Source organism: Rhinolophus sinicus, chromosome 6, assembly GCF_057876585.1.
Source record: "Rhinolophus sinicus isolate RSI-liver-muscle chromosome 6, RSI-T2T, whole genome shotgun sequence".
Taxonomy (NCBI): domain Eukaryota; kingdom Metazoa; phylum Chordata; class Mammalia; order Chiroptera; family Rhinolophidae; genus Rhinolophus; species Rhinolophus sinicus.
In genome coordinates this window covers 29714229-29730886 of record NC_142506.1, presented here as the reverse complement: position 1 = coordinate 29730886, position 16658 = coordinate 29714229, and the positions used below count along the sequence as shown (strand labels likewise).

Here is a 16658-nt window from a genome sequence, read left to right as displayed (position 1 = left end):
TCTCCTCCACAAAGCCTGTGATTCTACCCCTCTAAAAATGTCAGGCAGACATAGAGTTTATGTTTTCACCTTAATTAACTATCTGTTTGCTCAGATTAATGTGAATCATAACCAATCTACCTTTGAATCCTTTGGAGATAGTGCCACAAAATGCCTCGAGAGAGAACCCAGACCGGAAGCTATTGTAGCAGTCCCATAAGAAGGAGGGCTTGAACCGGGGGACCAGGGAACGTGAAGGAAGCAGCCCTGGCAGGAGCAGTTGGGGAGATAAAAGGCATGGTGCTTTGTTGACTGTGCCGAGGGGGCGAGGAAGAACATGGAGTTAGAGAATAGGACCACCTGGATGACTGGGTATCTGAGAAGACAGAGACCATGGTGATGATAGTAAACTCCCTTCGATTTTCATGGCACTTTATAGTTTAAAACATGATCTCCTTTTAAAGTTTCATGGTACCAAGGTACGGATTATTATCTATTTAAAGTTGAGGCAAATGGGACCCAGAAAGGTTAAATAATTAATCCAAGGCTATAGTGCTGGGATTTGCATGAGGTACACATTTTTTTGAGCCTCATACACATTTTTTTCTTGCTGTGCTTTCCTCTCATTTCACCCTCTAGCTTCATTGAAAGCGCTGTCTTTCTTCTTACAAAACTTCACTTGTGAGTTGATCTCATTTAATCTGTGCTTCTGAGGCTCCTGGCTCTCACCATTCCTCTTACATTCGCCCTCTCTTATTGTGTGAACACCTCCTCCATCTTGGGAGAACACCTCTGCGGGGCCCTGCTGCCCACTGCCCACGTTCCTGTCCATCCTTCCTTCCTCTGCTCAGCTTCTCAGCTGAGATGCTTCCTCCCCATCTTCATGTCCTGTCTCACTTGCCCCAGTAATCTAGTTTCCCATCCTTCCCTTCATTAGTCTAGCCTCTGGAAGGGGTACAGACCCTCTTTACTTCTGAACCTGGTGGCCTATGCTCAGCCCTAACTCTCATTGTTCTCTCTTTTAACTTGGATGTTGTATACTGTGGCCAAAATTCTATCTGCCCTTGGCTTCAATGATACATACTTTACCTCATCAAATGTTCATTACTTAATCACAGTGATACAAGAATCTTGGTTGGCCTTTTCCCTCACCAACCTCATTTTTCAGGCTCTTTCTTAAGCTTCCGACACAAACCCTCCTCTCTCATTAGGCTAGCCTTTCTTCCAGCTCAGGACTGCTACAGGAAATCTCCTCTGGCTAACTTGTTGAGCTTTCTCCTTTTCATTAAGTTCTGACAGCATGTGTAGTCTGGAATATTCAACTTGTATCTAATAATGTATAATACAACAGTGAAAACTGTTATCTCCTCCTTTGTCCTTGAGGGCAGAACCCTGCTATAGACTTCTGCGTCTCTTCTAGCAGCTATAGATGACATATTCCATAGCATATGTATGTGTATGTGCACACACAAGGGACACACACATATAGAATATGTAGTTGGTGATTATTTCATGTTTGTTGGTATATGGACAGATAACATTTTTGGAGGATAAATCTGGTCAGAGCAGCTAACTCTGCTGTATTATCTTTACAACTTTGGCTACTCAAAGCAACTTCAGCTCTTAGGAGGTTTTGCATACGGAAGGAAGAGCATGGATAAAGAAGGAAATGGATATTTAGAAAAGTAATTTAATCTTAATTCATTGGACAAATATTTGTTGAGTATCTACCATGGGCCTGGCACTGAGAATAGAGTGAGCTTGAGGGAGACAAGGGCCTTCCTCTTATGGGATTATAGCCTCATAGAGCAGACGAATAATTAAGCACTACACAGACAAACGACGAGATAGATCCAAATAATGTCAAGTCATATGAAGAAAAGAGAAAAGAGCAGTATGATAGAGTATGCTATTGCTCATGGGCTGAGGGTGGAGGAGGAGGAGGAGGAAGGCAGCTCTAATGGGATGGCCAATGGCCAAGACAGGCATTTCTGAAGAGTTGATATTGGACTGAAATCTGAACGAGAAGAAGGAGCTGGCAATGTGATCATCTGTGGGGACAGCATTGGAGGTAGAAGGCAGAACAAATAGCAAAAGCTGTCAACTGGGAACACACTTAGTATGTTCTGGAAATGGAAAAAATTGAGTACTAAAAGAATATAGAAAACCAGAGTAGAATATGTGAGTAAACCAAATGTATATGTGTATAGAAATATACCCATAGTATCTGTAGCATAAAATAAATGTATTATCAGGTTAAATCATTCCCTGAAAGTGCTGTATAAATGGAGGTGTCAGGAAATCTAAAAGTTTTTAGATCCTTAACAAAATGGCAAGTTCTTTGAGTCAGGGAATCTGCCTTGTCATTCTTGTGTCCTGCCTTCTAGCATAATGCCAGGCACTTGATAAATATTTGATGAAGTACTGCATGCAGAAATGAATGAATGCCCAAGACTGAGATTTCACATGGTAATATTATCTACTTTTAGTCTATGTTTCCATGTTATGTGGCATTGCATCTGCACCCAAATACAATCATATAAAATAGAAGAGAAATGCTGAAATGTAAGAAAACCACCTATATGGTCTTTAATAATTCCAAGATCCAAGAGAAAACAGGGTAGGGAAATTGGCAAGAGCACATTATATATTTATATATTGTTTGTGTTTTAGAGTGAAAATGCTGATTTCTTGATGTATGCCATGTGCCTGTAATTTGGAGGCTAATGCATGTGCCATTTCTTAGAAAAGCTCCTCAGAGTCTCAACCTTAGGAAATAAGTAGCTTTTATAGTCTTTAATGAGGAGGATCTTCTTGAAAATGCACAATACACTTGTTTAAAGAGGAAAATAAATGCATCAAATCATGATCATTACGATTTTTTAAATCCCAAATTGCTTTGTAAATCAAAGGTAGGTTCATTTATTTTAATGGCAGCTCTGAGAAAATTCTTGGAAGGTAATAATTAATGTAGCAATTCTAAAGCCCATCATTGATCTGCATTTATTTTAGCAAATATTACTACACCTAGTGCACAACTGAGAGGGATCATAACCTGGGCAAAGTCACTTGTCTTGTGTAGGAACTACAAAATGGGAATTGTAATTCATATATAAAAAACAACTTTATTAAACATCGATTGTCATGAGACTGCCTCCATTTCTGGAAAGGTCTTGGTGCATTTAAAAACAATCTTTCTACCTGAATCAATCTTTGAACCAGTGACAAAATTAAAGTTGTATCTATTATCTGCTTGGGTGCATCTGATTTAATGAATATTTTTCTAAAAAAATAAGTTATTTTTTAGGAAATAAGAATTAAAGGGAAACAAATAACTGAAGTTTTGAAAATATATGAACATATATGTAGCATTCATAACTCTTGGGTGACAGACCAATTGTTTACGGTATTTATATGCTCTTTACATAATAAGTGCTCCTACTGAAGTTGAAAAGAACTTTCAGTGCTTGACATTTGGATGAACATTAATTGGAGGAAAGCATATCTTTCCCTAAGTTTCTGTAATACACATTTACAAATGGTGCTTTGTAGATAAACTTTCAAGAAATTTGATCTCACATATGCCTGCTGTGCACGGAGCTGGGACATGGTTAGGTTTGCAAGATGAAACAAATTAATGCTTAGCAGTTAGCGAGCCAAGGTTTTAGTTAATGTCCTTTTATGCCTGCCCCCCTCCTCCAACTGCAGTTAAAGTTCAACCATTTGGGTTTTGAGTGCAGCACAGCGAGACTATGATTGATATCATCAGGTCCTGAAACTGTGCTTTGCAATTGGGTCAGGCAGCCAGGCGAGAGGAAAGCAGTGCCGACCCTACTATAAATCCTTGCCTGTTAGGATACGCGTAACTCGGGGAGGCCAATAGCATGTGGCAAAGAAGGCAAATTCTTGTATTGTTTATTTTTTTCATAGAATCAAGATGCCATGAGTTAAAGAGAGACCACTGGACCTTCTACTAAAGACCATTTTCTATTAAGAGGATATAGTCTAAGTGTCTCCTTGTAGAGTCTAGTGTATTATAGCTCATCTGACCTTTGAAGACCTTCTCTGCTGGGTGGCTGAGTGTTATTTCTCCTCCAAGGAGGATTTAGTCTATCTATTGTAGTATATGGCCAGTAAACATCTGGTATTTTAGTGGCTCTGTTCCACTCACGTGACCTTTGTAAATATACATATTCCATTAGCCCAGTTCTCTTAGTTGAGACTTAGAGCTGACAAGGCCACAATTAATACTGCTTCCTGCCTGTCTGAGTATATGTCTGCTGTGAGTGGTATATCGATAAATCAGTGAGCTGACCATGAATCCTAATAGCTTAGGAAATATTCATCAGGACTGTTCTCTTCTGGCTTCTGCAGTGCTAGGCAGGCTTTAATGAGGGAGTGGAAAATAACCAGTATGGCTTGAGGCCTCTGTGGATTACAGCACCAACTGGAAGATTTGTATATGAAATACATGGCCAAAGATAGGGACAACTGCATAGCTCCCAAGAGTGATCATTTGATTTGCTGACATAACATTGTGTTTATACAATGGCCAAGATAACCCCACTGTCAGTACTAACTGTAAGTCAAGTGTTCCTAGGAAAGTATGCTTTTATTTGTTGACCTCTAAAGATCAGCATTTGATGATGTTATCGTAACCTCTCTCCCTCTAGCCTCTGACTTCTCTGATAGCCAGAATCATAATTAGAGTATTTGTGCTCGTACCTTGCACAGTCTCAGGGACATGGGAGGTATTTTAAAACATTTGTGGCATGAATGACAGTTCTCGGCAGTTAGTACCTCACTAGGAGCAACGGACAGAAATTCCTGTCTACTTTTATGTGGGGCGTTCAGTAGGAGAGTCAGACGTGGCATATTCTTTCTCAGCAGTTATCAGTCAGGTCCCCTGAATCACTCAACGTTGGCGTTTTTCGTCGCTCTTTGCCTTCATCGCTGGGTTACTCATCTGTCTTCCCTTTGGGCTGTCTGCTCCGCGAGGCAGGGGTCTGGATTTCTCCTCAGGGTCTAACGTTGTGTTTGACCCTGTGTGGGCTTGTGTTGATGTTTGTAAGATGAATGAATGAGTGAACCAATAAAAGGAAGGAATAAATTAAATGAATGTATCTGTGGTAAGGTCACCTTTAGGCACCTGTTTTCGGATGTTGGCTGGAAAAAATTAGAGCCTGTGGCACAAGACGTAAGGTTGTAATTAGCACGTCACTAAGACCTGTCATCTGGCCTTGACTTTTATTGATGTGTGGTGACTTGCTACTGTGTTTCTTATTGCCAAGTAAGGAGTTAAAAAAAAAAAAAAAATTAACAACGATCTTTATATAGATACAGGACTAAAAAGGAGATACCTGGTTGTGTAAATTAACAAAAGCCTACAGGCATAGAGATTGAAATGAACTAGATCAGGCCTGGTAGCTAAATAAAAAATGTAAATGGCCTTTAAAATGCAGCTCATGGCAGTGACGCCTTGTTTTCAGCAGAGCTATTCTCTGTGGTGTTGCTGTGATGTGAAAGACTTCAGGTCAAAGGTTGGAAGGTTAATGAAAAATTTAGGGGGACCAAATAAAACATGGGTCATATAATACATTTGATGAAATGCCTTTCACAATCCATAAATGTACAATTTTGAAACAATGAGTGATTTAAAGTTTTATGTTAGGTAAAAATAATACATACGGTATAAAACGAAAATAGTACCAAGTGTATAATACAGTCCTCCTGGTTTTCCCCAGAGACTATCCCTTACTATTCATGTAGTTACCACATAAATCTAGGTGCTGTACTCATACCTCTATTCCAGGATAAAGCGACATGAAGTGGTATATAGATATTGATGTCCACCCACTATGTAAAATGAGGATAAATTTAGTCCTTTATGCTCCTCCCTCTAGTCCTCCCAGTATTTTATAATAAAACTATTATTTTTAGTTCTGTTGGTCAGTGCTATACTCTTTAATAACTTTCTTGAGTTTCTTTTTTTTTTTTTTTTGGATGCATGTCATTTTTGTTGTATCTCTTGATGCCCCGAGTCATAAGCTGAGGATGCTGGTGCCTTTACTACATTTTCCTTTCTTCTGTTTTTTTTTTTTTTTTCCACTTTTTGCATAATAGCATTTACATTCTGTCCTTCAGGGAAAGTTTTAAAAAGTCATTTCAAGGGAAAATTGAAAACCAAAGATAATAAAGGATTTGTCTGAGGTCTCTTAGCTGGTTAATGTTAGAGCTAGGACTAAAACTTGGAGCTTTGACTCCCAATCTAATGGATTTTCTACAGATAAACTCAACGATTCATTCATCAAATGTTTACTGACTGCCTATTCTCCACCGTGCACTACATTAGGTACCAATAATACAAAAATAATAAGAAATGGTCTCAAATCTTATACTTACTAATCAAGTAAGAAAAGCAGATATATAAAGAAATAACTGTTTCAATGTAATAATGCTCAAAGGATGCTGTTATCTAGTTTGGGTTTGTTTGTTTGTTTTTTTCAAATCCCAACGGTTAGATATTAGAGAAATGAATATCACTATTAGAAGTGACAGCTTTAATATGTTGAGGAGACAGTGTTTTACCCAGCTAACTTGTGCATGTTTGAAAATAAGACTTTGCTGATATACTCTAAGGAAAGTAATTTTGTTTGTTTTAAGAGTAAATATGAAAACAAAATTTTTTATATATTTATAATTATAAAGTATGTAATTTACCATGTTTTATGTGCTCAATATGCTTTTATGTCAGTATCCAAATATTCTTCAGCAGTACTTATAGATTTGGTTAGTATTTTGATGTAAAGTCTAAGGCTTATGCAATTTTTATAGATTCTTTTTATGGTGACTTACGAACTTTTTCCTTTCTTTCTCCCTCCCTCAGATTTTCATCACTGTGAATTGCCTGAGTACAGATTTCTCCTCTCAAAAAGGGGTGAAAGGACTTCCTCTGATGATTCAGATTGATACATACAGTTATAATAATCGTAGCAATAAACCTATTCATAGAGCTTATTGCCAGATCAAGGTCTTCTGCGACAAAGTGAGTAGATGACAGTTTGTCACAAAGGTATCTTTGTTATTAGGTATTACTTTTAATGACATTTCCTCCTTGTCACCTTCTGTTGTCTAATGATGTCAAAATAATCACCTTATCAATCACAGTGGGAGTGACTCTTTCATCCTCAATTCCTATTAGATAAGTAGGGAGTCATCAGTCAACTGTATTTTTTTTTTTCTGTCAATCATTTTCCCCACTAATTTAATGACTGATTGACATTATACTGTGCCATGAGTCTGATTCACTTAGATAACTGAAGTAATAGATTAGGTTTTTACTGGGTATAGGTCCTATCCCAGAACACATCAATGTAAGCTTTATTATTCTTTGGGTTAAATGGGGTCTCATGTAAAGCTTTTTGGAATGGAAATGGCACCTATAAAATAAGTTCATTAGTAAGCATGCACTGAGGCGGAGCTAGAGTTTTTGAATCTCCCTGAATCCCACCATAAGAGGCAAAACAATTAGGATAGCAAAGACTAAAATCCATGATTATGTGACAAGAGATCCTTACACATTCCAGATGTGAGTGGGACTAAGCATGAACAATTTCAAGACTTGTATGTTATCAGCATCTTTAGGGAAAGCAGTGGGGCCACTTGATTATCAAAGAACAGGACACCTACAAAGCTACCCCAAGGAGAATGGAGAATGAAGTGTGCCATCTGAGGACAGTATGTAAAACTGGAATGGGAGGGTATGGATTTTGCAGTCTCCAATTTGCGGGTTGGTGCAAGGGGAGAGAACACTGAAATGTTCTGGGCTCTATGAACTCTGGAAAGTAAAACCTTTCTAGGACAAAAACCCTGCTCTGACAAAAAGCTGCTGGGAGTATAATCCACATTGAATTGGAAAAAAAAAAGGTGCAAAGGAAAGAGAAGTTATAAATAAAAAGGAATAGGAAATACACAGAGTAGTCAGATTTCAGGAAATACAAAACTATTCTTTCTTTCTTTCTTTCTTTCTTTCTTTCTTTCTTTCTTTCTTTCTTTCTTTCTTTCTTTTTTTTTTTTTTTTTTAAGTGTGTGTTTCCAGGACGCATCAGCTCCAAGTCAAGTAGTTGTTTCAATCTAGTTGTGGAGGGCAGCTCACAGTGGTGCATGTGGGGATAGAACTGGCAACCTTGTTGTTAAAAGCACATGCTCTAACCAGTTGAGCTAACCGGCCACCCCTAAAACTATTCTTTTTTAAATCACTTTATGAACATACCAGAACAGGAGCGTGAGTGCCATGGAGCTAGAAGAACTACCTGGCCCACTCATTTCATTTAAGAATGACTAATCGAAAGAAAAATACTTGAATCCCCTATGATGTCTCCTTAAAAAGGAGATTAAGGTCAGACTGATTTCTCTGTAGACAGTGGATGCATACCAGAAAGACATGCCCACAAAACAGGTGAAAATTGTAGCCTAATGTTCCAAAATTAGGTAAATGAAATTAAGAAAATTATAGAAGTTATGAAGATCAACATAAATAATACTTTGAAAAACTCAAGACATGAGATGTTTGGAGAATAGAATGATTTGAAGAGAAATGTGATACAATTCAGGAAAGAATTTAGAAATAAAAGATCAAAATACTTTAGAAGTAAAGATTACACTAGAAGCAACACAAGAGTGAATAAATATAACGGATAATGTCTTAAGAGGAATACAAGTTGGAAAGAACACAATTTTTTAAATTAGCAGAAATTAAGAAAGAAATGTGAGAGAAAATAATAGATATAGAAGAGAGAGAGAGAAGATTCAATATACATAAATAGGAATCTTTGAGGAAGAACACCTAAACAATGAAATGGAACAAATGCTAAAAATGATAAATCAGGAAAACTTAAAATAGAAAGTATACATATTTAAATTACCTTCTGCACACATAGGAAAATTGACCCAGGATAGCCAATTCCAAATAGTTAAGCTATTGGACTTTAGGAACAAAGGAAGGTATTCTTTGGGCACCTAAGAAAATAAGATAAATACTAAGTCACTTAAAAGGAACCTTTTATCATCCAACTTTCAAAAGTAACACCTTGTCAGAAGACAATGCTATTTAAGGTAATCAAGTAAACAAAATGTGAGTCAAGGAATTTACACCCAGCTAAACTAACTTTTAAGTGTAATGATTACAGGCAAAATCAAAAGCGAAGAAACAAAAACAAACAAAAAAAATAAGACCACAAAACAAACAAGCAAAAATCCAGAAAATATTCCTTCTTGGGTAATCTAGTATTGAACAAACCTTAAACAAACAATGTGATTGTAAAGACATTGATAAAAGGGACTGATGGGGAGCATTAAGTATTTATTTACCTATAGATCTCATTCTAAATGATGAGACAGTAATGACAATATCATATGTTCTAATAATGTAGACATAGTACTATTATTTAAAAATTGGGGAGGATGGGGAAAGACTACGAATAATACAGTAAGCTGGCAAACTGCGTTATAGGTATTAACTGGACGTAAAAGGATATGACTTCAGATTAGATCCTGGGCAGAGGAAGGGGAAAAATAATTGAGTAACTAATTCAATATTGCCCAGCACTCTTAAAGGTGCTGCAGTCAGTTGTATCAAAGGCCTACTGTGCCGTTAACATGTCTGAAAGTTCTGGTTTAGCAGTGATAGAGTATAGAGAGAAGTGGGCTTCTGTGAACAGAGCAGAGATGGTCAGGAGAAGAGAGAGAGAGACACACATTGACTAGAACTCCACTGGGTCAGGGACATGCAGCATAGTGGTAAATACTTCTAAAATCTCAAAGCCTTTCTTGTTATGGGGGGTTTCAGTTAGTGCCAGTCATCCAGCTGTCAGAGCAGCAGAACCCTCTCAGGGACATTTAGGCAGCCTTCGTGATACAGAGGCCAATTAAGTCAATAGACACAGTTATTTTATAGATGAGAAAACCGTAGGTCAACAAGTATAAGTAACTTGTTCAGAGTTACACAATGAAAAAGTAGAGGAGCTGGATGCAAATACAGGTTTGATTCTAAACTCATATGCCTTGAATTTGTAAATACCTTTATACATAAAGTACCAAAATCCAAAACCTCAACAAGGAGCCAAGGTAGACTTTAAAAACAAAATAAAACAAAATTCATTTATATTTTTAATTCAGCATATTAAACATTCAGAAAACATTTTCAAATGATATACAACATGGAATTTTTAAAGTACAACTGGGAGAGTATTTAAATAATTTGAATTCCCTTACTTTATTCCAGATATTTCACGGGAGACTGTGGAATCCCCTTCCATGAATCTCCTTTTTGGAAGTGAGGAGTAAAATTAGGGGCAAGGAGAAAGCTGGGGAAGGATGGACGGAGGAACTGAGCAATCCATTTACCTTCATTTCGGTAGTTAGAATTGAAAGTGGGAAAGAGAGGGCTTATAGGGTGCTCATATAATATTTTTTTTCCACAGTGTTGATGTAATAACTACTAAAAAGTAAAGCAAAAATGTGGAGTGAATAAGGAGTGTTATATTGTTGTTCACTTACGTCTGTAGACGGTGTAAGGGAACAACAATATAACACTGCTTACGACATAAGAAACTAAGACAGTAAATAAATAAAATCATTGATTATACCTTTTGTTTGAAAATATTTTTTTAAAATAAATTTTCATTCATAGTTGTTTTACCTCTAAAAGGGAGAGGGTGGAAAAGAGGATTGTGTGGGTTTATCCAAAGCATTTGTGTCCAAAAGTCATAAAAGGGTAATCTGCAGCAAGGAAATGGCTGAAAAAACCACTCATTTATGTGTGCTTGGTTGTATATATGTATATAAAAACTGGAAATAATTGTATTGACAAACACTTCGCTAGTCAGAAAATAGGCGTGTTTTCTATAGCTCCTACTTTAAATTCAGCCTAATACATATCAGTGCTAAGTAGAAGAAAATGATTAGAGAATATTGGGTGAGTGTTGGCATGTATTCTAAGTTGCTAGTGATGTTAAGAATTTCTAGTGGATAGTTTTCAGTTTACATATCCCAATGTCAAGGGTCAGGAAACTTATAAGGGAGAAATCTCATGGGGCAAGCAGGGTGTATGAACCTTAGCCACTACTAATTTTTCCTAATAAGCTAGATACAAAATCTTTTGCTGTAACTTGCCATCATATTTGCTGCTCTAATTTCAAAACCCAGGCCAAACTCACTCCTAGGAGATTAAAAAGAGGAAAAGCTTAATTTTTGCACTTTTCAAATAGTTGTATAAAGGCAAATGATTAATTTGAATTATCCTCTAAAGCAAAAGAATTAAGAGCTCTTCTATTTTAAAACTGTAGGGTTCCCAGTCACAGTCTAGAATCTTAAACAGGTGGAATTCTGCACTATTTATAGTTCTCCAGCTTGAATTCCAATTAATACACCTGTGCAATTACAGATGAAAATAGGGCTTTCTCTAATTTTTTTGGCATTATGATACTTCTATTAAATATATCTGATTATGCATTAAAAATTCAGGATCCGTATATAGCTACCTGTAATTGATACCTATGTCTATATCTTTATATTTAATTACTTCCATTATCTTTGATAAAAAACAAGAATTATAAACAGTAACTATAGTGCAAAACTTGAGAAATTAAGCCACATTCTTTTCTTTTTTTAAAATATATTTGTTCTCTTTATTAATTCTCATTTGGAATGATCTTGGAGGCAATGTCTATTGAAAATTATGAAAAGCTAAATCTATTTCTCCAAACCATCTTCTCGGTACCTTAACCAACTTTAAATAGGTTAAAGCCACATTTTAAAAATAAATTTAAGAGAAACAATTTAAGTGGCAAATAAAAACCAAAGATAGCCATTATCTTTCAAGAGGTAACAAAAGTGATCACAATATAATTAGGATATCTTCAGGCATATTTCTAAAAATTTAATACTCCATGGTGAACATTTAGGTGGAGGAAATTATTTTCAAATGACAAATGTTACATATTTTTACCAAATTATGCAAATTATACTCTTCTGGAAGAACTATACATATGTATATTTTTGTACTTTAATAAGAGTAGAAAGAATATTTTCTAGAAGTTCCAGGTCATAAATAATCAACAGAAGGAAAAGGAATTTTTGGAAGGTCATATTCAGGGAAGCTTTCTCCATCTGAACTGAATGTAGCAAAGCTTCCCTGGGTCATTGTGGAGTCAAAGCTTTATTTTATAAATGAGAACTGTGGTTCTCCCAAGAGTGTTTGGACACTATCAGAATTGTTTTCTCATGCTTATATCACGTTATTCTAGGCAGGAATTTTTTTATGTAGACCAGGCACCAAGACTAGGCTCTATAGAGAACTACTCTATGTTTTATGTTAGTCTCTTGGGTTTGGCATATCAAAGAATGCCTGTAAAATAATTAGCAGGTGACTTTATTTTCTAAAAATTTACATTGCACATATATAAGTCCTGAAAAAGATCAATTCCAGACCTTTTCCTCACAGAAACAAGTGCAAAATAAAACACTAATTTAGAAATAAAATTGCTTAACAAACTTGGATTTGTCTTGGGTGAGTTGTAATTCATATAGGTAGGTAAAGTACTACCTTTCTATTTATATTAAATGCAATATCATACAGAGCTCCAAATACATAGAAAAATACTACATGAACACAACAAAAAAAGAATAATAGGAGCCTTTTGCTTTTATTTCACACACATTTGAACAAGGTGTCATCTGTATATTTAACACTTTTTTTTCCTGAAAATATTATATGTTAGCTAAATATCAAAACTCTATAAAATCTTAATATATCTTGAAGAGACTACAAAAGCAAATATTTCATTGCCCCAGTTTATACATACCAATGACAACTCAAAACTTAAAAGTGAAGCACTGTACACTCTGGTTTCTCTTCAGATCGTATAAATCTTTTGCCTTAAAAGTGAAGCACTGTAAAATAATTACCCCCTTTGGTAATAAGAAGTTTTTTGACATAAAAATGCATATTTAAAATATCTGATTAAAACATCATAAGTGTCCAAATCTTATCTATGTAAAGCTCGTAGACTTAACTGGCACAGATAAGTGCCACGTAAGTATTAGCTATAATTACTCGTTTTTCAAGAATTAGCACTAATGCCGTCTTCTTTATAATGCCTTCATTGACCACAAATCCCCACTGTGTTATGACCTTACTTTGGCCAAAATTAGAAATCTGCTTTATTTATTTATTTTTTAAGCCAGTGTGATAAGCAAAAAATATATCTCCTTGTTTTAATTCAAACCATTTGTGTCTTTTTCTGTGAATTGCCTAGTTCATGACTCATGTCCACTTTTCTATTGATATGTTAGTTTTTTTTTTTTAATTTGAATCATTATAGATTAAGGATTTAACACTTTATGATATTTCATTGAAGTATTTTCACCAATTTGTCCTTTGCCTTTTAATAAGATTTTTTTGCATAGTAGAAGGATTACATTTTAATATTATCAAATCACTCTTGTGTGTGATGATTTGGGGGGCACTTTCCAAAGAGTTAGAAGTTACTGGCCAGTTCGTGCTTCAGTGCTCCTTAAATATGCAGCCACAAAGGACCAGAACTGTAAATACGGATCTGAAACCTGGGGGAGGAGTTTAGGCTTCGACAAGTCTATTTGGTTGTCACCTGTCCAGAGCGTCATGAAAACACTGGTGCAGATGAAGTCTTCTGCAGCAAGAAAGGTGATGGAGAAAGGAAAAGGGAACTGTTGGAACAGCTCTAGTAGAGGGGTGAGAAGAGGAGGCTGAGTTAGCAAAGCTGACATAGAAGACTGACCAAAGAGAGGAGAGGATAATCAAGAAATCCTCGAAGGCCGAGAAGGAAAGAGATAGAAGGTGATGGTCAACTGGTTAAGTAAGATGGGGCCTGGCAAGAAAAGCCAATGAAAAAGTCAGATTACAAGGAACAGAGGAGCAGAAAGGAGGTGAACAGACCAAACTTTTTTCTATTTGATTCATTTCCAAGACCGTACAGCCATATTACAACAGAACACAAAATCATACCTGTATGTACAAAGTGATGTTACCTCCTGTACAGTTGTCTTACGCCCTCCCTCATTTACACTACTGTGATGTTTTGAAAAGTTCCATAACAACGAGCAAAGGAAAAGTTTTGTAGGGAATTCACACTCAACTTTAATACCCTCTGTGTGCCTAGGAATGATGTTAACGGGCCAGTGCTTCACCTTAGGACATTTTATCATAATCAATAAAAATTACTTAACCAGCTTCACTGGGATAGGGAAATGGGAAATGGGTCTGCTCTTTCTGTATGGATTCAAAATTGAGTTATGTAAATAGCCAAGATAACAAACGGGGGAAATCTGGGAGAAGTGGGCTCACTTGGAGGTCAGAAATGTGGTGTAGACTAATGAGTGATCTGAGACTTTCAGAACTGAGAACAACCTCGCCAGAGGGATGGAAATGGGGCTGCCTGCTCTCCTCCCCTTGTTTTGTTTCTTATTCCTGTGATTTATGTGTGGACAGTATTTGTGCATGCTCTGATAACATACCTAGCATTGTCTGTATTTGTTTTTCCCTGTCAGGGAGCAGAAAGAAAAATCCGAGATGAAGAGAGGAAGCAGAACAGGAAGAAGGGGAAAGGCCAGGCCTCCCAAACCCAGTGCAACAACTGTGAGTATCTTGGAGAAGGGGTGGGCTCCATTGGGTCCATTGGGGAACAAATACAAAGTAGTGGGCTGCAGGTAAAACTATAGAGATGCGAAGGATAGTGTGCTTTTCCCTAGCAGTGGAGACAGGTTGACTTGTCTCTGTGAAAAGCACATAGAATCAGTGGTCATAGAGTGTTTGAGCAAGGAGAGACTTTGTAATATGGAGACCAACGCTTTCCTTCTATAGGCAAGGAATCTAGGACACAGAGGGCAGAAGAATGTGAGGGGACCTGAGCTCTGCCTCAGGAGGACTCACTCAAAGTGAGCTTTTTCTGTTGGTTTAACAGTGGGAGAGGGGGTCTTTTAGAGTGTGTTCACATCTATGGCATTTGGAAAGCTTCAGACGAGAAAGTCATGAAGTTTAGCTGAGACTAGACCTTACAGTTCTTAACTATGCATAACCCTCTCATTTTGGGGTTTTTGATCATGTCCAGCCTCAGATGGAAAATTGGCAGCAATACCTTTACAGAAGAAGAGTGACATCACCTATTTCAAAACGATGCCTGATCTGCACTCGCAGCCGGTCCTCTTCATACCTGATGTTCACTTTGCAAACCTGCAGAGGACAGGACAGGTACGATCTACCTGCTAAAAGCCATTCATGTGTGGGGCTGGTAGAGCCTAAGACAGAATCACTTCAGGCATTGTTGACCTTAAAAATAAAACCCACACTTCATGCCTTCAACAAAGAATCAGTCATTCTCTACAGAAAGTAGATGTTTATAGAAAGGAATGCCTCAGAAAAAGAAACTGACTTACTAAGGGGAAGAAGAGAATGAGCTGATATTTGTGAAGTGTTGACAAAGCAATGAAAGAGGAAGAAAGTAAGGCTGATAACCTACCTGTAAGTTTTGTTGTTTTAGTTTTGTCACGTGGGATTAGCCGGATGACATAGAACTCCACCTAATGGTGGGAAATTGAACTGCGCCTATAACTTCAGAAAGTTGCACAAGAAAAATTCTATGGTTAAACCCTATTAATAGTTTTTCCTGTAGTAAATTAACAGTTTCCATTGAGTTGGTAAGTAATTTCATACTGAAAGAAAAATGGGATTGTAGGCAAGCCTTTTTTTAAAAAACAACAACACAATTCCTGTTTTCTAAGTATGTCTACAAGTGAAATGAAAGAGCTAATATTAAAATGACATAATAATTAACTCATTATGGTAGCTCAAGTTGATGAAATATTATGGGGCCACTAAAGTTATAATTATGAAAACTATGTAGCAGCATGGGAACTAGTTATGATAATGTTTAGTGAGAAAAAGTGTTCTATACAGTGATTCCAAATATATATTTGAACTTGAAGGGAACAAGGAAAATTATAACACTTTATGAGTACGGTTATGATACATGGATGATTTTTTTCTTTTCATAGTATCTTTAGTATTATTTATTTTATGTGATAAAGATGTGTGAAAAAAAATAATAATTACTTCCCTAGCATTAGCCAGAATTGTCTTTCACCAAACCAGTTGAGTTTTAGTGAATTTTGCATTGGTTAGTTTTCTTTTAAACCCAAAGTCCTTTGAGGAAAGGTCTGTTTTGAGAAATAGGAGCATATTGATGTACTCAAATGTTTCCTCCATTCTAACTGTTTAGACACTCACTGGAATTGACCTTAGGCTGGGAGAAGTCAAAATTGGCATCACTTTCTCTTTTTGAGAATATTTTGTTCCCTAGTGTTGTTTTTGATATATACGAGACAAAGCGGTTACATAAGCAGGGCTTCTTGTTGCTGTTATGACACAACATGGGAACAAAATACCCCTAGCTTTTTCCTTGAGCACATTCCTCTAAAAACAAATTTAGCATTCCCATCTTTTCTTATTTGATAGGAATAAGGACACAAAAGGAAAAGAAGAATGTTATGATTCATCAAGAGATGAGGGCCAGCACCAAATTTTATTTTATTTTTTAATTCCCAAGAACATGGTGGTGATTTGTATATTTATAGTCTTTGCTGCA

The 16658-nt window shown here is 36.5% G+C and overlaps 1 protein-coding gene across 3 annotated transcripts in view; it reads left to right on the top strand.

The window, feature by feature from the left end:
* Nucleotides 1-16658, top strand: part of GRHL2 (grainyhead like transcription factor 2) — a 151486-nt gene that overhangs the window by 97651 nt on the left and 37177 nt on the right. For all 3 annotated transcript variants that reach the window (XM_019754156.3, XM_019754155.3, XM_019754154.3), the window contains exons 9-11: nt 6866-7024; nt 14566-14653; nt 15126-15265. In XM_019754156.3, coding sequence (XP_019609715.3) covers nt 6866-7024; nt 14566-14653; nt 15126-15265 — 387 coding nt within the window. The remainder of the gene's footprint in view (nt 1-6865; nt 7025-14565; nt 14654-15125; nt 15266-16658) is intronic.